Source organism: Nestor notabilis, unplaced genomic scaffold, assembly GCF_000696875.1.
Source record: "Nestor notabilis isolate BGI_N333 unplaced genomic scaffold, ASM69687v1 scaffold4228, whole genome shotgun sequence".
Classification (NCBI taxonomy): domain Eukaryota; kingdom Metazoa; phylum Chordata; class Aves; order Psittaciformes; family Psittacidae; genus Nestor; species Nestor notabilis.
Genome location: NW_009941349.1, coordinates 37145 through 62653, shown reverse-complemented (window position 1 = coordinate 62653; position 25509 = coordinate 37145). Strand labels below are relative to the sequence as shown.

The 25509-nt window shown below is 37.2% G+C and overlaps 1 protein-coding gene across 1 annotated transcript in view; it reads right to left on the bottom strand.

Annotated features, from left to right (window-relative positions):
* The window catches only part of SNX24 (sorting nexin 24), a gene marked incomplete at its 5' end in the record, with an annotated part of 44477 nt that overhangs the window by 6230 nt on the left and 12738 nt on the right, over positions 1–25509 (bottom strand). The window contains one exon of the mRNA XM_010020819.1: positions 647–741. Coding sequence (XP_010019121.1) covers positions 647–741 — 95 coding nt within the window. The remainder of the gene's footprint in view (positions 1–646; positions 742–25509) is intronic.

The following is a 25509-nucleotide window of genomic DNA, read 5'->3' as shown; positions in this document are numbered from 1 at the left end:
TATGTCAGCTTGCATAGCAAAAGAAATTACTCTCCCTACAAAGCTTACAGCTGCAGATGGTAACAGAGCTTCCACTTACATTGTTTGGGGTATTTCTGTTGTCATTATGCATTACTACATTCTGTAGTCATTACAATCATACAAAGATTCCCTTCTCCTACCCTGCTCAAGAACCCTTCCCAACAGAAAGGCAATGGGGCCATTTGGGTTGATGTCATCAGAAAGGTGAAAGACCCCATTTTCAAACACACAGAGGGAGATCACAGAATGAACTTCTATTTTGTGCAGTTACTATGACCATTAGACACATGCAAAGGCTTTCTATGCAACTTTAGTGAGTGTTTATGAGTATTGTACATTTCAGTAGATACTTCAAGATCTATGAGAAAATCATGTTTTTCTCATCTAAACTCTCCTTTCCTTTCCAAAAATATTACATGAAACCTTACTTGTGTCTTTGGACAGTCTGGATTTATTTTACCACCTTTTAGGGATATATAAACATTCTCAACATGAACCTTATGCCCATTTATTTTACAGTGTTAGAGTTGGCAGCAAGACCATTTTAAGTCAATGGAATTGGATCAGCACTGAGTGAATATGGGCCTTTTGGCCTCCATGTATTTTTCAGTAAATGAGAGCTTACCCACAGCTTTCTGCTTTTGGCAAGCTAGGTACATGGCGAACATTCAGGAAATCAAGAAATATTTTAGGGAGCTCTTCATTTTCTAAAATGACTGTCTGTAAAAAAATAAAGAAAAAAGGCACAATAGAAACCCAAAATTTCTTAGCATCTTAGATATAGCACACTTTTATTTAAGCCAGCAAAACATTCCCCATTTGCGACACTTGTCAATTATTCACTTTTATTACACCTATTTTGGAGTACTTCAGTAGGAAAACCACAGTTCTTAATGAATCACATATAAATAAATTTCAGCTCATGCTACTACATTGTTTTTCACCTGCCATCACTGATGCCAAGTTAGATGCCTCTCAAGCAGAGAGGTTTGATTCTGGAACTAAGTTACTGGCATACTCACATGTGAATAAAATCCTGTTTATTTAAAACATAAATCAGCTACAACACAGTGCTTTTATGTTCGCCTCACAGAAGACTCCTGTCTGCCACACCAGTGGAAAATTGAAGTCTCCACTTGGTGCAATTTTATTAACACATGCCTTGGTAAATGCTAATAAGGGAAAGAAACTCTTTGCTTAGTTTGACAGATGAGCTTACAACATACTCCTATTTGCACTGTGACTCCTAGCGACAAGAGCTCTGACCAAAGAGCTGCTGGCTAGACCTGCCACATTCTTCCACAGCAGTGACATGAAGACTCCATCCTCCTTTGTTTTCTGTTGATGAGATGATTTACAGTTTTCAGTAAATTACAAGTACATTTAAAAATACGTAGCAAATACATGAGATGCTTAAGTGCATGTTCACCATGAAACAATGACTCTTCAAGGAAAAAGTAGATCTCTGACAGTTTCAAAGAAGCAGACCAAAACCAATCATTGATCTTTCATTTTCATGGGGCAAACAGACTAGTTCATAAATTCAACCAATGTCTCACCTGAAAGATTAAGCCCCTATTTATTTACTGTTCATACTGCCATATATTCTGATAACACACATACTTCACATGCAAATGAAAGCCACAAGCTCTTTGCTAAAAAGCCTTCCTTCATAATGGCCTGATCCAGAGAAGATGTATGCACGGAAGAAACTTCACTAGATTTATAAATGAAACAACTTGCACAAGTAAAGCTATCCACATCTATCCCGATCATTTTCACACCCTATGTTAGAAGAAACAAACCTAGAAAAGAAACAAGACTGGCGATGGGAAGAAGCATTACTCTGCTTACATTCAGGCAGTAACATATTCCTGTGTGTGTATTCTCTTACATTATAATTATCACTAGGGAGACACAACAGAATATATACAATTACAAGATTACAAAAAAAAAAAAATAGGTTGGAAGAGACATCTAGAAGTTCATCTAGATTTTATAGCAATTGGCTTGGTGATTTGTGTAATGAATACCCAATTAGTGTTAAAATTACATGAGATGTGCACAGACTTTAAGAGAGGAACACATTTGAAAACAAAGATATTTGAGAACTGGTTCTTTTTTAAGTTACATTCACAAATCTGAATTCAGAATCTACAGTTCTTCAACAGCTCAGGACATCACTAACAAGTCTGAAAAAAAAAAAACAACCGAGGAAAAAGGCGGCTTTTGAACTCTGCTGTTCTAGATTTCAGTGGATGTAACAAACCTGGAGGTCTGAAATGTTGGCAAGTGTTAAGCCTTTCATTTCACCTCTGTATGAAGATGCTGCATTAAAAAATGCCACTCCATTTGCATTCTGCAAAGTGAGCACTCTGCTGCTGCAGAATTTATCCTGTTCTGCATTCAGGTTATACACAGAAGGAGGGGTGGAGGTGGGTGCATACTCAGGTGTGTGAATTGCATAACAATGCATGTTGTTTGTTCAAGTAAATCATCTTAATAATCACATGCAATGAAGAACTGAAAAAAGTTGTATAAAGATGTTTAAGGGCATCCAATGCTTACATGCAACCTCGTACTTACACCTACTGGCAGCTTCTTCCAAAAGTTGAGCTGCCTGCTGAGGCTGCTCAACAGAATGGTGATTGTTAGGGAAGAAGAGAAGGATACATCACTGTATAAAAGGAAAACTCCCAACAGCTCTTATTCGTTTCTACTTCCACTCACTCCAGATTAATATCTTATTCTTCGTTTTTTCTTTTTTCCCCACGACATGCGTCAAGTCAACCCAAGCCCTGCTGACACTGCCCCAACCAAGTGTACTTCAGAAAAAGATGTAGGAAAATAGCATCTGGTTTAGTATGCTAATCCATATAGTTTGTTAACTGTCAATAATTCTGCTTTGGTGATCAATAAACATGAAAACATAGAATTTGCAGAGAAGCAAAGGCAATTTGCACTGTACTGTATCTTGGATATTGCCTCTGTTGACTGGGAATTCTGTCATTTCCAGAATTTTATGAAGGTAGGAATGACTGCATTGGACAAAGGAGGATTTTGCAATGGATGTAATGTGACATGCATTTTAAGGAATTAAAAAATAAATGGATGTACAAGTTAATTATACTGATAAGGGGGCAAATTATTTTCTGGCTTAACTTCATTTGCTTTCGTATAAAAAAGGGCCAGTGTATATCCAGCCATTTAATATATATGGTAGAAACCAAAGGAAAAGAAAAAAAACCTTGGGAACAAGAACAACAAAAAAACCCTAAACCAAACCAAACACAAAACAAAACAAAACAAACAAAAAAACCCCAACAAACCCAAAACCAACCACCAAAAAAACCCCACCAAAACCCCAACCAAGCAAATGAGGAAAAAAACCCCAACCCCCCCGAACTCTTCCCCCCCAAAAAACCTCAAATCCCAGCCCTACTGGATTAGGTGTGTCTGTGTAGCTGCATTTCCTACATCTGCTGGTGGCCCAAAGTGGATGTCCAGAGAAAAACAAAAGCACTCTCAGCTTCCTAATTAAGTTGTTCAAAAAATACCCTTAAATCAGAAATGAATGTTAACATAATTGGTTTAATTTACCTGGTATAACCCGTAACAGAAAGATTTTTAATGTCTAACTGAAAACTTGTAAGAAATACGTATTTTGAAAACTTAATGATCTTTAAATAATAGCTGAGCAGAAAAGGTACCAGAGGGTAAAGTCTCTAAACTACTGTCAATAATTTATGATGTGACATGTTCAACTGTAGCGTTTGTTCAAGTGAATATACATCATTGCTTTGTAAATATAACCATAACCTGCAATCAGAAACATAAAAGATAGATATTTTCAAAGAAATAAAACCTCACAATTAGTTTGTTTGTAATGTGAATTTCCAATTAATCTGAATTGGATCAAGACCATAGCAATGAGTCTCAATTATGGGCCACAGAGCGCTAAGTAACTTAAGAAAAAAGCCAAAACCAGCATGTGTATTTCCTTCCTAAAATAAATAAAATCCTCCAAAACTAAAACACCTAACACAAGCTCTGGCAAGTGATTTGGGAAATGACTCCAGAAATACATTTTTCAAACTCATTGATTTCAGCTAAACTAAGAGAATAAGCACCATATTTTCTTACAAAATCGTAATGGGTGTTTATCTGTTACTGTCACACTTTAATGAACTACTCCACGTTTCAGGAAAAAACCCAAAACAACACACACAAGGGAAAGCCTGGTATTTACATCAGCAGAAATGTCTTTTTCATCGAAAGGGTGCAATCATTATTATGTAACACAAATCACAGAAATATCAATTTTTCTACCTTATCAGTTTTATAAAATCATGTTCCCTAAGGATGTAATTGATTAGTTGCACATGTTCTTACAGTGACATCTGAAATACTTAATTGTTGGTTATCTTTTCTCTTTCAGCAAGTAAAATATAGTCACAAAATTGCAAAGGGACTTGTTCTGCCTTAACCTTACCTAGATGCCATCATGCAGTGGAAAACAGTGCTAAAATATCACAGGATAATGCTCTCCAACAAGGGAGACATATAAACAGTATAATGATTTCCCATGAGTTTCCTTTTTAGAAAATTGTCACTAAAGCCAGGGTAAATGGTGACATATCTTCACAGAGGACACTGCAAAATCGAACACTGGCATTCTAGTTAGGTCCAAACCTACTCATCAGCCAATTACAAGAGTAACTGATTTTTTCCTGCTGAAAACCTGAACAAGACCACTTTGCTAGCCTTTGGAGATCATGCCACAGGAATGCATCTTTTCAGATTATTCTTATTCTTATTCTTATTCTTATTCTTATTCTTATTCTTATTCTTATTCTTATTCTTATTATTTGGTGGTGGTGGTGTTTTTTTAGAAAAAAGATTTAAAAGTCAATTTCTTACCATTCTTACCTATCATTCTTTCTCAAGGTTGCTGGAACAGTTGTTGGAGAGTGAAAAATGTGAGAGCAGAGCTGAATTACAAGGTTTTTTAAGAGTCCTTACAGACTTTTCCATTCAATCAGGTTTAGTGTGAAATGCTGTACTGTTAATGTGAAAAAGTTCATGACAGTTTTTCCTCTCTTCACAGGGAAAGATGCTTTACAATACCTAATTCAGTGGTCAGCTAAAATGGGGGAGAAGAAAATCAGTACATTCCAGCTACAGTAAGTAGTCTGGAGTGTCAGTCTCCACTGGGACCAAACCCCACATCTTTTAGATCACTTTAGAGTCTATATTCTTCTATTAACCTGCTTTTCCTGAAGTCCCATGAAATGATAAAAAAGTTACCAAAAGAACACATTAACTAAAAACCAAGTAGACGAAGGAACCAGACTTCTAATAGCCAGCTTTCCTTTTTTTTGAAGTCATAGCAGACACAATAATGTTTTGTATTACCTATTGTGAAGAGCTATGAAGAAATCACTTCCTTCTTCAGTAAGGATGTTGTTATAGGTTATTCATACAAGATATTCATACAGGAATTATATATAAATAAGTTGTCACTTAAGTTGTACTGAGGCATTTCTACTTTTCATTTCTACTAGAAATATGCACTGATGGGGCAGTTTTTCAAGACAGCAGGTTATCAAACATGCTTAAAACTCTGCATAAAGATACAAGAAGCATGCAAACACACAAATAACAATAAAGAAGTGATGCTCCATGTGAAGTACCAGCTAGCTAACACTCCTAAGCTGCATATCAAAGGGAAGCCAACAGTAAAAAAAGGCACAGAGGGGAATTGCACCTCTGAACCTCAAGACTGGAGTAGAAAAATTCCTGCACCAACTTTCAGATTCATTTGTTATACTTCCACTAAGCTTAAAACTCGCAAGGTATCTCCCGAGTACAAATCCATCTATCACAGCATTCTCAGTATACACGGAGGATAAATGAACCAGATGGAAAAGAAGCCACGTAAGTTATATGATTGCTGGATCATCACTGAAAATATGTATGCAGAAATTTTTGACAGTGTCTATAAGCTATAAACATTTTTATTTAAGCCCGATTCAACCTAACTTTAAAGCACTTTAGTAATTTTCATTGAAGTTACTACCCACTAAGTTTTAAGGTAGTCACTACTTTAGTTAGAAAGCTAGTTAATTATGCCTTTGAAGTTCTCACTAATATTTAACTACTAAGTGGAGAGCAAATTGACTTGAGGCTAAGTGTACAAACATAAGTCATTTGATGTGAAAAATGCAACATCAAATTTTTTTTTGAAAACTGGGAATGTAACGCAGTGGGAGCAAACAGTGAATGTCTCTGCAGGAAAATAGAAGACTAACCCTTGGAAGATTAGAAACCAAGTGCAACAGACTACAGTTCCTTTGAAAAATAAAAATGAAAGGAAGCAGTCAATATAATTTCCTGAGACACTGCTCAAAGGACTAGAGGTTAAGACAAAGCTCACTGAGAAATGAAGAAATCAACAGAGCAAAAGGAAAAGAAGCAGAAGGGCAGGATGAGCTAATGATATCAAAAAGAAAAAAAAAAGTAGGAACAAGAAAGGCTTTTAAAAATAAGTAACAGTAGTTACTTATTTTTAAAAGTAGTGCAAAGAGTAAACAGATCCATTAATGACAAAAAAGACACCAAAATAAACGTTGATTTTAAAATGGCTTAATTGAAGTGTTTTTTAAAAGTCAATGGAACCCTAAGACAATGGATAATTAACAAGTAATTAAAACCCTGTCAATAATGCTGCTGGTAACAAACAGGTGCAGGAATACCTTAGACAATAATATACACATATATCAATCAGTAGGTCCAGGATGGTAAAGAAATTAGGTAGGTATGCTTGGAAAAGTCTCCTCAGAGTACAGGGGAAGAAGGTTTGAAAAAAGCAAACACATTTACAATACACAGTACACAATACGCAAAGCAGAAGAGGTTAACACTTGCAGTAATGTTTTCTGAAAGCTTAAAGGAACTAAATACAAATACACTGTAAATGACCCCCTCCCCTCCAACATTCAGGTTGCAAACTAAAGCACCTGCAAAGTTTGGAAACTGGAAGTTTTTTGGCTTCTCACAACCAGATGCTGCCCTCCTTCTATGCTCTTGTGCACTGAGGAGGACAGACGAGATAAAGGAGCAAAAACCTGCAACAGTACCAGATCAGATAATTAAAGACTATCACAAATACATACTTCAATGCAAACAAAGCCGGAACTGAAAATGTGAGTTCCAGATTTTCCAAATTTGCAAGTGTTCTTCTGTCCTAAGAATGCTTCTCGAAATACTGGGATTTAGTGCATGTTCTTGTCTTCTTAGAATGAGATGACCCTTTCTTAGAATCATAGGATCATTTAGGTTGGAAAAGACCTTTAAGATCATCAAGTACAACAATTAACCTAGCACTGCCAAGACCACTACTAAACCATGTCCCCGAGCAAGTGTCTACACGTTCTTCAGATACCTCCAGGGATAGTGACTCCACCACTTCCCTGAGCAGCCTGTTCCAATGCTTGATAACGCATTCTGTGACGACATTTTCCTAATACCCAAACTAAACCTCCCCTGTTGTAACTTGAGGCCATTTCTTCTTGTCCTATCACTTGGTACTTTGGAGAATACAGTGACACCCACCTCGCTACAACCTCTTTTCAGTTGTATAGAGTGATAAGGTCTCCCCTGAGCCCTCTCTTCTCCAGACTAAACACCCCAGGTCCTTCAGCTGTTCCTCATCACACTTGTGCTCCAGACCCTTCACCAGCTCTGCTGCCCTTCTCTGGACCCACTCCAGCACCTCAGTGTCTCTCTTGTAGGGAGGGGCCCAGAACTGAACACAGTATTCAAGGTCCAGCCTCACCAGTGCCCAGTACAGGGGGATGATCACTGCCCTGGTCCTCCTGGCCACACTATTGCTGATGCAGGCCAGGATGCTGTTGGCCTTCTTGGCTGCCTGGGCACAAACTGGCTCATGTTCAGCTCTGTCAATCATCAGCCCCAGGTTTTTTCCACTGAGAAGCTTTCCAGCCACTCTTCCTCAAGCCTATAGTGTTGCATGGGAAGCATAGAGAAACAAGCCAGCCACCCAAAACAAAAGACCTTCAGGATCCCCGCGCCACAACCTTCTTGACATCTGGCAGATGGAATTGACCTAGGAGACAAGGCAGGTTGGAAATGGGTTAATCTTTTTTTTGCTTGGGGTTGTTGTGGCCCAACTGCAGGACCTGGCACTTTGCCTTATTGAACATCATGCAATTGGCCTCAGCCCATTGTTCCTGTCCAGATCCCTCTGCAGAGCCTTCCTATCCTCCAGCAAACCAACACTTGTGCTCAACTTGGTGTCGCGTGCAAACTGACTGAGGGTGTACTGGATCCCCTCACCCAGATCATTGATAAAGATATTAAACAGAACTGGCCCCAGTACTGAGCCCTGGGGAATACCACTTGCAAGCAGCCACCAATGGATTTAACTCTATTCACCACCATTCTTCGGGCCAGCCCATTCAGACAAAGAGTATGCCGGTCCAAGCCATGAGCAGATTTTTTCTTCCTTTTTTCTTTTTTTTTCTTGGGCTCCTCATGAAAGGATGACTCTAATTGAGACCATAAGCCACAGAGAAGAATATTTACTTGTTACAGTAACAAATCAGCAGCAGCACACAGTATCTTCCCTAAGGAAACTCATTGATTAATTATCTGATTTGCCACTGGTCTACACCATATTGTCTATGGCAGTTTTAGAACTGGAAGACTAAAAAACTAAAAAATATTTTAAAAAAAAGGAAGTCCCATAAGAGAACTGGGGATTTATAAACTGGTACACCTGTAGCAGGGACGTCAGCAACAACTGCAGTAAGTTTATGAGGATAAATACTCTGGATCACAGGGCTGCTGGTAAGGGAGGTCCTATTTCAAAACTTCCTGCAATGCCTGACAGGATTAAGAAGCACAAATATGGCCCTGTTGTTAGAGCCTACCTTAATTTCCAGAAGACTTCTGACAAAGACTCCCATCAAAGACTTCAAGGTAAACTGAACAGTCATGATCCTTGAAAAGGTAAGTAAGTAGTTACAAGTCCTGAAAAAAAGGATATGAGAACACAGCCCGCAGTGGTGCATATTGGAAAAAAATAACAATGATGGGCTTCAGATTGACCATTAGTGATCAGAGAAGCAAGATTCTGGGGGGTACGATGTATCCCTCAAAAGATAAGATTGCTATCCAGCAGGAACTTAAAAAAAATTATGACAAACTTATTAGAAATTATTAGAAATCATTATTATATGTTGTTAATATTATGAAAAAGGAGAGGATTTAGAAAGAAGGAGAGACTTCTTCATGTAACAGGTAGTTGAATCATGGGCCACAGGACATTGCTGATGCTAAAAGATGTGTTTGTTTAAAGGAGAGACTGCACAGAATGATGGAAGAGGAATTCATTGAACTGAAAATGCATGGAAATGCAGTGTATTCAGAAAGAATTATCAAAGCATGTTCTCTCTATTCTTCCTCATGTACTGGCTTTTGAGCGCTATCAGATGCAGGCTATTCTCCAGAGAAATCTCTGGTCTAATCTGCTCCAAATATTATTTTATGCTATGCCAGCTGAGTTACATGGTTAATCGTACTAGTCCACAGTAGCAGATGGCTCTCCCAGAAGAGGAAGATGGCCAACTCACTCTCTCCTCTCTCCATTTCCCTCATCCTTTGTGCCATTTAGGTGGTTGGGAGAGGCTGCTCCCACCTGTCAGTTCTCACCAGCAGAACTCCATGGTGAAAGGTAACTTGGCTTCCATGCACCCACAGCCCCTCTACCTCCTCCCTCTCCCAGTAGCAGAGAGAGTGGAGATCTGTTAAAGAGACATGGGAGCTCTGTTCTGCTTAGTGGATCCTACGTGAAGGACTGCCAGGAACAGAGGATTGAGCTGGAGCCTGACCTGGTGGTGGTGGCCAGTATCCCCACTTGCAGGCAGTGAAACAAAAAGGGTGATGCAGGGATGAAAATCCAACACCTCTTCCCTGTTGTCAACTCTGAGGAGTTTTATTTTAGAAATACACACATTCCTCAAAGATTTGCAAAGCCAAATAATACTAGGACAAAACAAAGATATCAGGAAAGAGTTAAAGGAACACAACAAATATTTTAAGAAAACTTAAGATGTTACCTGGAATCAGATACCATTTGCCTTGGTTTACCTGTACTGAATACAAATTATCTGAGAGAAAATACATTTCTGAATGTCAAATGGAAGTGAAATGACTGTTATTTCAATTTGCTAGATGTTTTACGTAGTCACACTGTGAGATATATTAATTCATATTTCATGACAAATGCTGCTTGACAGGGAATACAGTTTTGGCTGCAGAATGGCTGCAGGTTTGTATTTGCATGTTTACTTTCTAGACATACTGAAATATATAGAAGTATTTTTTCTCCTTTCATTATGTTTCATTTCAAAGAAGAGTTTGAAGAAAATTGTCACTTATCTCTACACAGAATGTTTGCTACTTTTTCCTGCACTGCCGCATTTTCTGTCTACTGTATTTACTATGCTTGTAAATAGTCCTTTATAAGAAGAAAAACTATGAGCAAGCCCGAAGGCAGCAATTAAAGAACTAAGCTGTACTCCATTCTTCAGAGACAAGCGTGACAATATTACCTCAACAGAGAAACAGAGGTGTAGCTCTTCATGATGACCAACTTTCTCTTCGTCTCCCCAAGCCTCCAATCTCTGGATAATGTCACAGACTATTCTGTTAAAACACTTATGTGGAATTTGATCTTGATCTTTTTGGTTGGATAATGTGGTTTTGGTCAAATAAAGCAGCTTGAAAAAGCCCAGAACAATACTGAAACATTTAAGATTAGCCTTGAAATAGCATTTTCACTTCTTTTTTGCTTCATAAAAACCATCCCACAGCTCTAATTTTGCTGGCTTTGCTGGGAACAAGGAAAGAGTCAGGTATGTGATGAAGCCTGAGGAAGTTAGCTATGAAAACCAAGTTTCTCAGTCTTGCTCTCCCACAAGAAGGTTAATTGCATGCAAATGTCGTATCAAAAATCTAGGAATCAAGAGGGTTGGCTTCTCATCTGCACTGTTTCCACAAAATACTGTAATAAAATGCTATTCAACTCTACAATAACTTCTTATTTTGTCTCCCTGATATTTTGTCAGAGGTTTTGGGTCACAGTAAAGTCTTGAGAAATGATTCAACATTCCCTTTGAAGCTAATTAGAGTAAGCAGCAGGTACCCACTCCAAAGTCCAAACAAGAGAATGTAGAAAGCATAGGGAATTCGCTGCACCTGGGGTTAGTAAACTCACAGTGTCATTTTTGCAGAGGTAACAAGGGGTAACGTAGCTGACCAAATACATTTAGATTTATATGGTGAGGTTTTTTTGGGATTTAATTTATTTTTTTTTTTGCTTTGTGTGTTGGTAGTTCTTTCAGCACAAAATGTGGTGTTGAATAAGGATTCTAGGCTATTTTGTAATGTTGGAAGAGTCACTGTAAGGAAACTGGTAAGCTTAATTTTAAAACCTCTGAAGCGTCTATTACATTTTAATCAGCTTAATAAGAAAATACACATTGCAGTTGCAAGACATTTATTTACCTTTAGCAGCAAAAGTGAGGTAAAAATCTGTGGGTTTTTTTCTTTTGTTTTGTTCCCACAAAGTATTAATATACTAACATCTTACTCTGATATCCTAATTCTGTAGTTAATGAGGTTGTTGTTTACACAAAGGCAGAGAAGCACAAACTAAGTTTTGGTCAGTAACAAACTCAGAAATGAGAGAGACTGGGGGGCTGAGGAAAACCACAGTCAGTCTTAACAGTATAAATAGATACCACAGGAATAGAACAATAGTATAAATGTCTTTGTTCTAATTTGTGAAAGCAACTGGCTTTCTTGTAGAACCACTGTAGCAAAGAAAAACCTGTTTTAAAACACGTATTTTTCCAGATCATATTAAATTACCTTTTGTTTGTAATAATTCTTACGTTTTAAACATTTCCCTAGCACCACAGGAGACCAAGACACAATCAACTTAGAACAATGCAGTAAATGCTGTGCTGACAGCATTAGACATTGACTCAGAAGCATCAGTTTTCTGAGAAATTCAACAAGGTTTGCTCTCTTTGGAAAACATTCATAAGAAATTCTACACTACACTGAAACCAACAGGTTAAAGTCAAAGGCTCAGACAATCTCTTCTTGCCTGCTTATACTACAGAAGCAGCATAAGAAAACAGTTGAGATGTAGTGACATCTTAACCATATGGATACTAAAAAAGCTTAGACAGCATTTCATAAATTACACAGGCAACTTGGAATCAATGTCAGAGAAGAGAAGTTTGAACAGATGAAGTAGGACATTTTTTAACAGACACTAACATGCACGTTTAAATTAAATTCTTGATGAATACCTAGCTACTAACTACACTGTAAGAATGTTTTGTCAGTGGTCATAATTCATGGATTATTTTCATTAAAAAGGAAGACAATACAAATGACTTGGAGGATAGCAGGGCACTCATAACAGTAAATTATTTTGCCAAACAACATCAAAGCAGGAAGATGCTCAAGACTGTTCAAAAATCAACAGTAAGCACTTGCAGTAGTAAGTCACTGCAGAACAGTCACATGGGCAAGGAAGACTTTAATATGTGTTGTCAGAATACTTAACTGGTCCAGTTTTGTCATCAATAGGCTGTTTGTTAATTCTTGTACTACCACACATGTGGACCTTGACAGATGGGTTACTTCTGTGTTAAACCAGATTGATTGAAGACTGCACCCCGCTTCTTTGTACCACCCACCATACTACTCCTCCAGAAATGAGACTTTCAATTATCTAAAATGTTTTGTCTTAAAACAGTAATTCCTATGCTCTATTTACTGAAACCTTCCTTTATCATATATGTACTTTTCATTAAAATCTGTCAAAGATCTTGTTCATGCCAAAATTTTGCATTAAATACCCTTTCAAATTTCCAGAAAAAGCTCTCTTTGTTCCTCTTCCCACTCACATCCATTACAGGAGAGATCCAACAGCAAATTATTGAATTCTTTACTCATCAGTGAAATCAACTGTGTGCAGAACCAAGCCCAGCATACTGCAGCATGACTTTGTCTTGCTAAGGAGTTGACAGTCTCTAAACAAGCAGAGGAAAAAAAAAAGGTATAAATAAAAAATACATCAACTAAGAAGCATGGCGTAGAGCCTCTGATCCTAAATTCTGGATGCTCTTTACAACCTTAAGTACTTGCTTGCTCACAAGAGTCAATCTGCAGTGAGAATTAATGTTACCAGAAGTGCTAGAACCAGACAAAGTAACTGCCTTTCTCCACAAGCACACAAACCTTGCTTTTTGTTTGCACAGAACTGCTAACAGAAGTTGCAAGTTTCCCCTTTTACTTCTTGCCAAAAACCCCAACCCCAAACAACCCTCAAAATGCCTTGTCCTTCCTTTTTCAGTAGTGACACCCTGGCAAAAACCCCTCACCTCTCTTTCAGAGAAATGAGCATGCCTTGTTACATGCTGCTCTGTAACTATAGGAGCAAATCAATAGCAGCTGAATGCCATCTGCTTCGGGCAGCAGAACAGCACCAAAAGTGTGAGCAATGCATCTTCCCTTATTGAAAGGTTATTTTATGCAAGTAAACAATTCATCGTCTTCTTGCACGCTTGATGCTCATTTACCAGTTTTGATCAATAAAATATGCAAAACAACAAAAAAATTGAATCCTAAGAGTAGTTCTGATGCCAGTGTGATAGTTAATCAATATCAGGTCTCTGTTCAGTAAGGCAGGCAGTAGGGTAACTCCTTTATTGTATGAACCCAGGAAAAAGTGTGGAAATGTGTCTTCTTGCCTCTAAAAATGCAGTAAGAGAAACACAACTTCATGCTGCAAATTTAAAAAAAAAAAAAAAAAGAGTAAACAGGAAGCACTGTTTTAATTGTATTTTTTTCCCCTGACTGTGCAGAGAGTACTTACCTCAGCTTGCCTGATAATTTGTTGCAAAGAATCTGCTCTTATGCTGTTGATGGAGGTCTAGTATCATTAACAGAGATACCTGGTTAAATTGCAGCCATTACAAGACATACTTGGGACAGCAACCCACTCTGTTTCCTTCTAACACTGGTCTACCTTATTAAGTCTTGGCTTTCAATGTATTTATGTTTCAGGTGAACTCAGTTTTTCTGTTAAAAACAAACTGCTATGGGAATTTCTTTTGCACAGTGTTTCTTTTAGTCAGACCACAAACTGCCTTATTACATTAAGCCTCCTGACAATTGATTCAAGTAGAATACTTCTCTCCCAACAAAGAAAACGACATCATTTTTACAGATACTGCAGAACAAACCCTCCAATTTAAACAGTTTCCTAAAATAACACAAAATACTTGAAATAACAATTGCTACTCACAAAGGCTGTCTACTCTAGAGAGCCATATATGCTAATTAAAAAAAAAATAATTACTCCCTCATTTGAACAGCAATTTTGCAGATTATATCACAAAGATAAAGCCACAAATGTAGCTGCACACTGTATGATCTGATCTCCACTTAATACTGCATTTTCTTCATTGTTCCTTCCAGCTTGTACCTAGAAAACACAATTATTCAGACATGTGGCCCTTACTCATTTTTGGTTATTTGAACTGAAAAAAAGCTTGGTACACTCCTGTAGAAGAGTGTCATATGCAGAGCTTCCATTTAAGAGAACTACCAAGTGCAGGACTTAAAGAAACAAAACCAAAAACCCGTTCTTCTCTAGATTTGCAATGCAAAGACACTTCCCAAAGTACTGTTCATAGACTTCTAGAAAAGATTTATTAAGGTGAAGCCAAGCAAAGCTGAATAAAATATCATTTCATGATCAGATTAGAATCAAACACTAAGTTACACTCAAGCAGCAGAGCTTACACACAGGAGAGACAGAAAATCTCTTGTTCGTTGTTTGGTTCTCATAATTCTTACAAAAACAAGACAATTGGAAGAACATATTTATAAATCAACCCGTGTAAAATTTTTCAGGTAATTACTGGTAATTAACAAAGCACACATTTGCACAATATGAAAAAGGTCCTTCTGACCAACCAGTGAAACTTACTAAATGTAAGACAGGTTTGGGTTTTGGGTTTATTTAAATGTGTGAGTTAGAGGCTAATTTGTAAGCAACAGTTCAAAATTTTTCTTTTGAAAGAAAAGACTTTTTTGAAAGAAAAGGCACTGTAAGACCCCAAACATCTGTAGTTATAACAGGCAGCTGCCCCTTCTGCATAATGAAGCTTGGATCAAGCTCCTTCTGCACGCCTTCTTCAAAAAAGCTTATGAGTTTACATGAACTCCAATATACGGTTTGATCACATTTACAGAAGCCAAAAGAATTTTGATCAAATTAATAATACAGAACATAGTAGTGAAAGCGCAGTAGCTTTGAGTCAATGACCCAACTAGCAGCAAGGGTATAATTTAAAGTCAGAAATTTCCAGTGCATGCACCGTTAGCCACAGTGAGCCTGTTACTGCTCTAAAGGGAATTGTTTGCCTCTTATTAGATTTTCTACAGCACAGCCATAAGTGATAAATGTACTGCTGTACTCACTGTCAAGTTAATCAATGCTGCCAAAGTTTTGTTGACCTAACAGTAATCCATAAAGTGAGCGGCATTTTCTCTATCCCTATGACATCTAGGTCCTCAGTGGGGATACAAATCTTACAACAGCTTCTTAAAAAAAATGAAAAAACCGAAGCAAAGCAAAGCAGAGGGAAAAAAGGTATTTTCAAAATTCTGTCTTTAAATTACCAGACTGTGAGAATTCCTCTTCTCTCTGACAAATTGCTTAAAAATGAAGGCCACAAAATGGATTCAGTTTGATGGTTAAAACACTAGCAAATGGATAACTTCACAGAAGATAAAGCCTTGCATATTGAAAAGAAGGGAAAAGCCAGCTTCAGGAGTCTGCCAAGGAAGCAGTTGTGAACACGATTTACTTGTGACTATAGATTAGTGCCCTGGTTCAAACGGAGCATGGTGCAGCAATTCTGAAGACAGTAATGTGAAAACAATAACAAAAAATCACCACCAAAAAAACTTGTCTATTGCTGCATCTGGCTGTGATTCACAGTTCATGAGAGGCATCACCACTGAGAAGAAGAAAAAGTCAGGAGACAATCCCTGGTAGAACAAGCTGCTCTATAAACAAACTGCTGCCATGCTCTCACAAGCAATTATAGGCATATGAAATATGAATTGCCATTGATTTTCTTCCAGAGGTCACTCTGCTCCATGTTTTACGCACTCTAGGCATTTATTTGGGTGGCAAACTGACAAGTTTTTACAGAATTAACAGAGCAAAGTAATCCTTGCTCAATCACAGGTACTTCATTATAGTTCTGTTCCTTGACACGTGTCCCTCCCAAAACTTACTAGCAAGGAAGTCCTTGATAAAGGTGAGGAACAATGCAATTCCTTGTGAAAAGAGACCATCCTAACTTGTTCAGAAAATGCTTATTTACTTCTGTGGTGCTGATGGCAGAAAAGCAGCAGCAGTCAAGCTGCTATCACAGCATAGTACTACTATCAAAGCATAGTCATTTTGCAGACAACGTTCTAATTTGGTTAAAACTCTCCATATTCTTGTTATTGAAAACAGGATGACTTCTCCAGAAAGGAGAAACAAGATTGCAAGTTAGCTCCCTAACAGAAGTAATATAGCTGCCCGGCTTTCTGTTAAAAATACTGTAACATGAAAATACTGCAAAAACGCCAAACTGCTCTCTATAATCTCATGGTTTTGATGCTATTTTCACACTTCACAATTGCTTGATGTCCCTTACTTAGCAACTGGAGAGCTACTTATTTTGGCCGGTAAAGTGAACTGAGAATCAAGAATTCATGAACCATATATTCTGGCATTTCTAGACAGCAGTTGTCTTTACTTCTATTAGTCTTTTCTGACATCAATATTTGGTCTCTGGGTTTCCCATGCCAGAAGAATTTGCAAAAAGACTGTGTTGCACAGGTATTCTGTCCCCAAAGGCTCTTGTTTACTCTACAAATAAGCCTTTGCATTTGAAGCTAATCTTAAATTGTTATTTTGTCGCAATTCTTGGTGCCTCAATGCAAGGACAGAACAATACTCTAATACTGTGGTACAGCGAGCTTAATCATACTCTAGGCTCCATGATAAGCAAATAAAAGAGACTATGGTAATAAAATATACCATGACAATAAAATGAAAGAGACTATGCCACCAGTGCAAGTACGCTTGAGAACTGGCACCCTGAAATCAAAGCGTGGATATACTATAAGGGTTCAGAAAGGATCTATAGTTGAACTGAAGTCTACAAAACTCCTTGCTTTCTTTGTTGACTGGACACAGAGGTATCCTTCAATACATGATCATTAAAAGACAACACTATGAGTGATACATAGATCGAATAAACCAGTCAAGGGGACAAAATTAAATTTCATGGAAAAAACAACAAAACAAGAAAAGGTGGGAAGATGGGCAGTGACATATGAAGTTGAAAGAATCTGCTGTAAATATAAAAATGTAGTGGTTGAGATAACATACAAATATAAATATGATAACATGCTGGTTATAACTAGTAAATATACTACAAGAAAAATAATTTATATTGTGAACATGATTTACTTGTGATGATAGATAATGCGCTGTCCATCCACACATTAACAAACCTGGCTCCTCCATCTGCCCCATATGTCAGCATCAATTAATGGTAAATGGCAGACTTCCTTCTTACTTCCTTGGTAAACATCACCATTTTGTAAAATTTGACTTAAATAACTGATTCATCTCAAGCAATTGGGATTTTTTTAATTTTTTTTTTTTCCCCCCGCATCCAGTATTTTTTTGAGATGCCAGCCCTGGCTGGTAGAGCACTTCAGAGCTGTCTGTACTTTTACATTAATAATACTGTTCCTGAGCATCTGCACTGGACCACATTTAACAATAGCATCCTGCATTATTAGAGCACAAATTCATCACAAAACCCACCAACCTTTATTTCCAATATAACAAAAAGACCTCAATATCCTATGGTAAATTACTTTCGCAGATCCTGTCTCATCATTCCAGCTTTTAAAGTTGGATAATTAATTAAGGTTGCATGATTAAACTTATCTGAATTTGATTAATTATAAAAAAATACAATGTCATTACAAAAAAGCAAACTGCTTCCTAACCCTGACGTTATATGACTGCTGCTGTTCAAAACTATTAGCATGTATCGCTGCATGACCTTGACCGAGTCCACATACAGAGAACCATCGGACTGGATAAGGTAAAGACAGCTGCCCAAAAGCTGGCGGCTGTGATTATGAATCCTGTGCGTGGTCTTTGCTACTCTGTAATCTCCTGTTACTTTTAAGAGTGCTTCTGAAATGTTACATTAGGAATCTTCCCCACTGAACCAGGTGTGTGGTCTTGATCCCATGCTGAACACTGCACTTGGACATCTGGATGCCCTGACACCTGACAAAACTGGGAGAGGTTTCACTTGGCTAACTTCCTCCTGACTTCTTGGGGACCTTCTGAACATTTTCCAGAAGCCAACATTACAGGGAAACTGCTCAGAAAACCACAGTTACTCAGAATACAACTGTGATCTCCCAATGACTTGGCAGCAAGGATTTAGAGAAAAATACTGTAAATGACCTGTGTTCAAAGTGCTATGTCTGTTGCAGCATGTCTGTTATCATCAGTTCATGAGCTGATATGATACCATACTAGCACAGCTATGACTGCTGTATTTCCCTACTGATGATGATATTCTGGAGATACAAAAAAATAAGACACAAAAAAATGGAGGAAGAACTCCCACAGTCAGATACACATAACTGGAATGACATTTTCTCAGAACATTTTATTGGGAAAGTTATCACTGACCTTTTCATTTTCCTAGAATAGACATAGCCAGTGGGTTGCAACAGCATAAGAAATAAGATTTTTATCCAACCATTTTAGAACTGTAATTCTACAAAAGCAGATTCCAGCCACTTTGCTGCTGTAAAGGCCATGGACGCACCACACAAACTGCTGTTCCAAGACAGCAGTTTCAAAAGCTGTGGCAGCTGGTGTATTTGTGCTGACAGTTTACATGACTGATGCCAACATGCACTGCAGCAATACAACTTACCTAGCCAATGTAATTCTGTAAAAACTGACTTAAAAATAAGCCTGTTTAGTGTGCAATTGACCATGTGTATCTTCTCCTGCCTTCTTCTTGATGGAACATTATCACTCCAAAGCCTTATATACACAGCAAATATCAACACCTGAACCAATAGGTAATACCTTCTTTGAACATACTAATACTCAAAGCCTATAAATTTATTTTGACATCTAAGGTGACAGAGAGGCTTCCTCCTCATGCTGATGCACTCATTCTCAAAAGGCAGGCAGTTAAGAGGATCATCCAGGTGTCATTTGTTTGTCATTAAGAGAAATATCTAGAGGACCCACGTGCAGAATGATGCTTATACCACATGGGTGAATACCACTTGGTGTGCACGGATAGCTGGAAGAAAAGAATATCCATCAAAAATGTCTAGATATGTATAATTAGGGACACCCACCTGTATTAGAGAGGAACCAAAATCCAACGTGCTAGGCTTAAGTCTTTATCAGACACATGGGTTACTGGTTATTAAGAGAAGCAGACCACACTTACAAGATTACCATGTACTAGGCAGTAACAAACACAAATGTTGTACTGTAAGCAGAGCTTTCTTGAACTTTAGATGCAACTGGAGTGCATCTTGTGATTGGCTCTGAATTGTAGGATCTGAGATTTTCCCATGTCTATCTGTTATTTCCTGCAGCATGTTCAAGAAGAAATGTACACAACAGAGGTGTCAAATACAATCTGACACTCCCACAACCGACGCCTTGAAAGGAAAAGGCTTTTAGTGCTTCTCTTGTGAGGAGAAACAAACAAGACTAATTTCTATATCAGAAATAAAATTTTCCTTTGTGCTTAGTGGTTACTTGCAACTCTATTTTGTTGCATGACTGCTTCTTACCGCTTTACGTAAAATTTGCATTCATTGATAACGTAGGTTTACTCTGACTGTTATACTGAGCTTTGAATTAATTGCTCTCAATTAATCTGTTCCACTCTTTGATAGCTTATTTATCAGATTGGGAAAGATAGATTTAATGGTACTTGCTGGAAACAAGTTCTTTAATTGGAAATACCAGAGTGTTTAGCTCACTTTGTGCTCTAGCAATTAAGGACAATTTGGAAAAGCATTTTTCCCCCTACTATTGTCTCCTTGATTAGACATCCAAAGCAGCAAACAAAACAAATGACAATACCACCTAGCAATATTGGTTCAAATAAAAGCCCAGCAGCCAAATTACTTACCATGAGAAATGTGAACCATCCCCATCAATTCCAATGCTGTGTTACATTCATTTTGCTCTATCTTTGCCTCCCAAGAAGGTAAATAGCAAAATTTCTTTCAAAATGCATAGCTCTATGCCTGCCTCTATACAATTATCCCTTTCCACAAATAAGCCAAATCAACAGAAGAAATTATTTTTCTTGATTAAGCTCCCACATTTCTCTTGGGATGAAACAAAACAAACAATTAATCTTTCCTTATTTGTTCTCAGAAGAACCTGCATCCCTTAAATGTACGATAACCAGGGTACCTGTGGCAGGCAGTCGGCAGCAATTAGGCTTGTGCTGAAAATGAATGGACTAGAGTCAGAATACCTAATCTGCTGAGAGTTTCTACAGGAGGGCAAGGTTAGACCAGGAAAATTCCCTAGCTGTGGAAATACTGTTAAAAATTACCACTTGACTTCAGCATAATTAACAAGGTTTGGGAATTTATATGAACTGAGTAATTGAAAAGAATTAGCAAGAGATATATACATTAATCTTCACCGGTTAAAACATGCCTAATGAAATTAAAGGTTCTACTTCTACTTCATGCTTTGTTTCTTCAAACGTTTTTCACCTATAGAAGAAAAATTATATTAGATAAAGACAACAATAGTTATGAGAAATTAAAAAGAAACTGCATAACCAAATAATTTTCCTATCAATACTTCTTGAAGATTTTCTTATATATAATTCATAGTATTTATGATAAGCAGTTCTATGAAAGTTTCTTAATGTTCATGTTTTTAAAGTCGACAGGAAGAATCCCTATCAGAATCATAAATTTCGACATCATTCAGTGATATTTGTTTGTAAATGTACCCACAGTCAAGTAAAATTAACTTTTTGACACTTAACTAAATCCAGATTATATTCAGATTACAGAGATAATAAACAGATGAAAAGAGAAATAAAGGCAAGAAATACTCATGTGTGTGGAGACAGACAATGTTAGCAGAAGATAATAAGCTACCCATGAGCACAGGACCTTGTCCCCTTAGTTCACTCTGAGATCCTTCAACATTTCCTTTAGAAAAGATTGCATGGAAGCCAAGAAAAGAAAAGACACACAAGGGAACTATATCTAATGCAGGAGTCCAATTTACTGCAAGACCAAAGGCGAAGGCTCACTGACTACTTTCACACAACCTAGATGAGGAAGTCTAGTTGTCTCCTCCTCCTTTCACCTCCCTATCTACTGACGGTCTAACTTCTTGCTTAAGCAACCCTTCCTGTAAAGAATTTTTCTGACCTGTGCTCTTTCCTTGCAACGTCTCTATAAGCAGAAGCTCAAGAATTCAGAGTTAAATAAATTCAATATCTTTCTGGTAAAACCCTATGATGATACATTGTTAGATAAAAACATTAAACTTATTATTATGGCACACTTCAAAGTAAAGAATTGCCAGGTTAAGATTATTGATCAAACTTTTATTCAACTTCCTTATGTGTAAGGATTTATTTGTTGCTTACATATGTCGTATGACCCCACAGTACTTTTTTCCTCCAGAATCAGGTCTTCATCCAAAGCACAGAATGGATGGTATTAAGTTATTCAGCATACATTCAATATTATGTTTTCTTCCTCTCACCTCCAAACATGCCTATGTCTTACTTGCAAATTCAAATCCTGCTTTAAAGACAGAATTATTCACTTCTTTGTGAACTCACTGGCAATTCATTAAGTAACTTTACAGATTAATTTTGAAGAAAAAGCCCTTAAGGCTTAACTTGCCTTAAAAGTCCAATTAAAAAAAGCAATAGTCATTTGTACACCAAAAAGCAAGTATTAGCTTATGTAAACCAACACAGAATAGGAAATGAAAATGCATTTAAAATGCTGTAGATCAATGAAAAGGACGAAAGAAACTGTCTACCATACTTCAAGTGGTGATTATAAAGGCTCTTTGCAGGAATTACAGCTCTCTCCTTCATCCCTTTATTATAATGGACAAAATTTTTTTGACTTCTTTTTTTTTCCACTCCGAAGATGTTCAAGCAAATATATGAAATATTTATCAAGGAAAAAGAAAATTTAATGCCTACATGTCAAATGAAGGGTTGCCTTCAGGGTAAGGAAGGTGACCATTTTTTCTTTCATCATGGCTAAATGAAGTAGTATCTCACACTTTCTACTGCTCTAGAAGCAATCATGGATATAGAACAATTAGTCATCAGTAGACTACAGTGAATATAGCTGTGCACCAGCACTTAAGTTTTAATATCCCTAGTTCTGCTTTATCAGGTTGTGACATCTTAGGCAAAGAATTTCTTTCCCCTAAAAATATCTCTCAGTTATTCTGAGCATATGCAGGTCATGACAGAGACTGTTTCTCACTGTACAGAAATGCATAGTTAGTATAGTTTGATGTTCATCTTAACTTGGGTGAAAGTATGTGACGCAATAGTGTTATTATATACAGTATAATGAAAAGACACCAAGCACTTAGACATGATTTCTAAACCATTTAGGACTTCTAACATAAATTCTGCTTTTAACTGAGTAAAATTTATTTTTATTAGCTCTAGCATGTAAGAGTGAAATGAGAGCGTTCATGCAGCACAATCCTATACAGCAAAACCAAACAGATTATTGTAGATGAAGGAAAAAATATGAATCATAAACCACAACATAGTACCACTTGAAAAGCAAAAAATTTAACTCCTAAAACATAAACCAGGTAATTTTCCTAAGCCTGTTTGAAAAATGCTTGGAATATTTCTGCAGGAAACACCTCTGCAAAGAGACACTGTTAATAAATGGCTCTCCTTTAAATTACCTACAGAATTATTTTTTTCTTGTTTTCCTTTGCTTTCTGCCTCCTCTTAACAAATACCCAATCCTGCATGTATTAAGCACACTTCTTTAAAACCCACAGCCATCTAAAACCAGCTATGTATCTCTACCACCCAAGAAACATGTATGCACAACAGCATCTTAAAAAAGCTGGTTGCAGCAATGATGGATTTAAGTTATTAACCGATCAAAAAAAGATGGATGGTGGTCTGCTTTTCTTAATCTACATCATCATCTAGATCTATTTAAAGATACGTGGTACACTAACAAACTTAGTTAAGGTTTCGATAAAATCAGTAGAATAATCTGCCCTGTTACATTGAGACTGTATCGATCAATAAAATCACTTGTACTAGGAAAGTACTGTTAAGTACTGACAATCCCGGCCATTAATATTATTTAACACTCTGCTCACAATCTTTAATGAGGACAAAGAACATTTTGTCTTTTTACACTTATCATACCATTGCTTTTAGAGCTCCTCAAAGGTACAGTTCAACCTTGATTACTGCAGACTAAATGGAGTTAGAAAAGGAAGACACTGAATAATTTTGGATAATGGAGAGAATTTTCAATGTGATTAACAGATTCAACAGACTTGCCAGCAAAACATCAGTTAAATCTTATTTCACTGAATCCAACTTTTACTTGCAACTTACTAATGTTAGACTCATTCTTCCCAATGTATCCACCTGCATTCAAAACAAAACTGGTTTCCAGAAACAGCAATCAGGAAGATAAGCATCAGTTCTGGACTTGACGAAATTTACTTTTTTTTTCCTGCAAATAAGCCAATTGGTCTTAAATTAGTTAGAAGTAGATCCAACATGAATGTGTACACTGGACAAAGAGGATTGCCTCTGCAGAAATCTTTGTGGTGGTTAATGAACGACATAAGGAATCTAAGTGATTTCTACCCAGCTGCTGCTCTCAAATATGGGGAATGTTTAAACAGAGGTCTAGTGGGAGAAAACCCACAGGTCAGACATGAACAGGATAAGGCGTAAAAAAACAAAAACAGGCTCACATTTTGCACAAAAATTTTATAGCTTAAAATTTCTTCCTCTGAGTTCAGCTTTTAAATATACAGCCAACTAAGCCAATTACCTCCCCCATGTAAAGCACTTGGTCTTAAAAGGCCTTTACCAACGCTTTGCACAGTGGCATCTGACCTGTGTACCTCTTCATTATATCAATATGATTCAATCATGTCTTCTCAGCCATATGATTTAATCTCTTTTCTTTAAGATAGTGTTTGTGATAAACACAGGGCTCATTTCACAAAAATGCATTAATGTTTAATCAAATCTAATGAAAAGCTGAAGCACAAGTGTGTGTTTAATTACTTCAAGGGCTATATAAGAAAAAACATAATGATTCAGACCAAAGGTCCATTTGTATGTATCGTATCTCCAAAAATGGCTAAAATGGATACCAAGGAAGAGTATAAATGAACAAGACTAACATATAAGTAATTTTCCTTCAATACTCTAACAGCCTTGAAAGGCATGTCCAGCTTGAGGGCTTTCTATGCTTGATATAAACTACTCTTCCATGAACCTTTCCAGTCTTCCCTGGAACCAAATCTGAATAGCTGAATGATCATTGAATAGTTCCAAGATCATTTCATCATGACATTTCCAGAATTAAATAGTAACTGACTTGATTTATTTTTACTGGTCAAAACAAACAAATGTCTCATAAAAATGCATGTATCACACACAGAGATCTCAGTATTTCTGAACAGCTCCAACAGCATTGGTTCAAAACCATCTACCCCTACAGATATTAAATTTTTTTTCTTAATATTGATAATGGAACATCAAGAACTGTTCCATTTAGAAAGCACTTACATATTGCTTCTTATTCTAGAGAACTATGTCAGCTTCAACCAACTCATGACCAAGATCTCCCTGTCTTTACATGAAATCCTAGCTTTGATTCCACCTAAAGAGCTCAGGCTGACTTTCATGTACTACCATGGGACATTTTTATCTTCATTTCACAAACAGAACAAAGCACAGTGAAAAATCCAGTGTATCACCAAGGATTTGTTTTCCTCACTTTCTGATCCTATTCCAGTCAAGATAGCTGTGAAGCAGTATTTCAACTACAGTTACAGAGGAGTACTTGGCTATTTAAAGGCAAGGGTTTAGCCAATGCACCATGTGGAGTACATGCAATCTGGCGTCAGGAGCCTAGATGGCTTTTCTTAGAGCAGAGAACTCTCAGTCTTCTTGAGGAAGGACAAGGTTATAAATGGCTGAGTTTGCATTCCTTCTT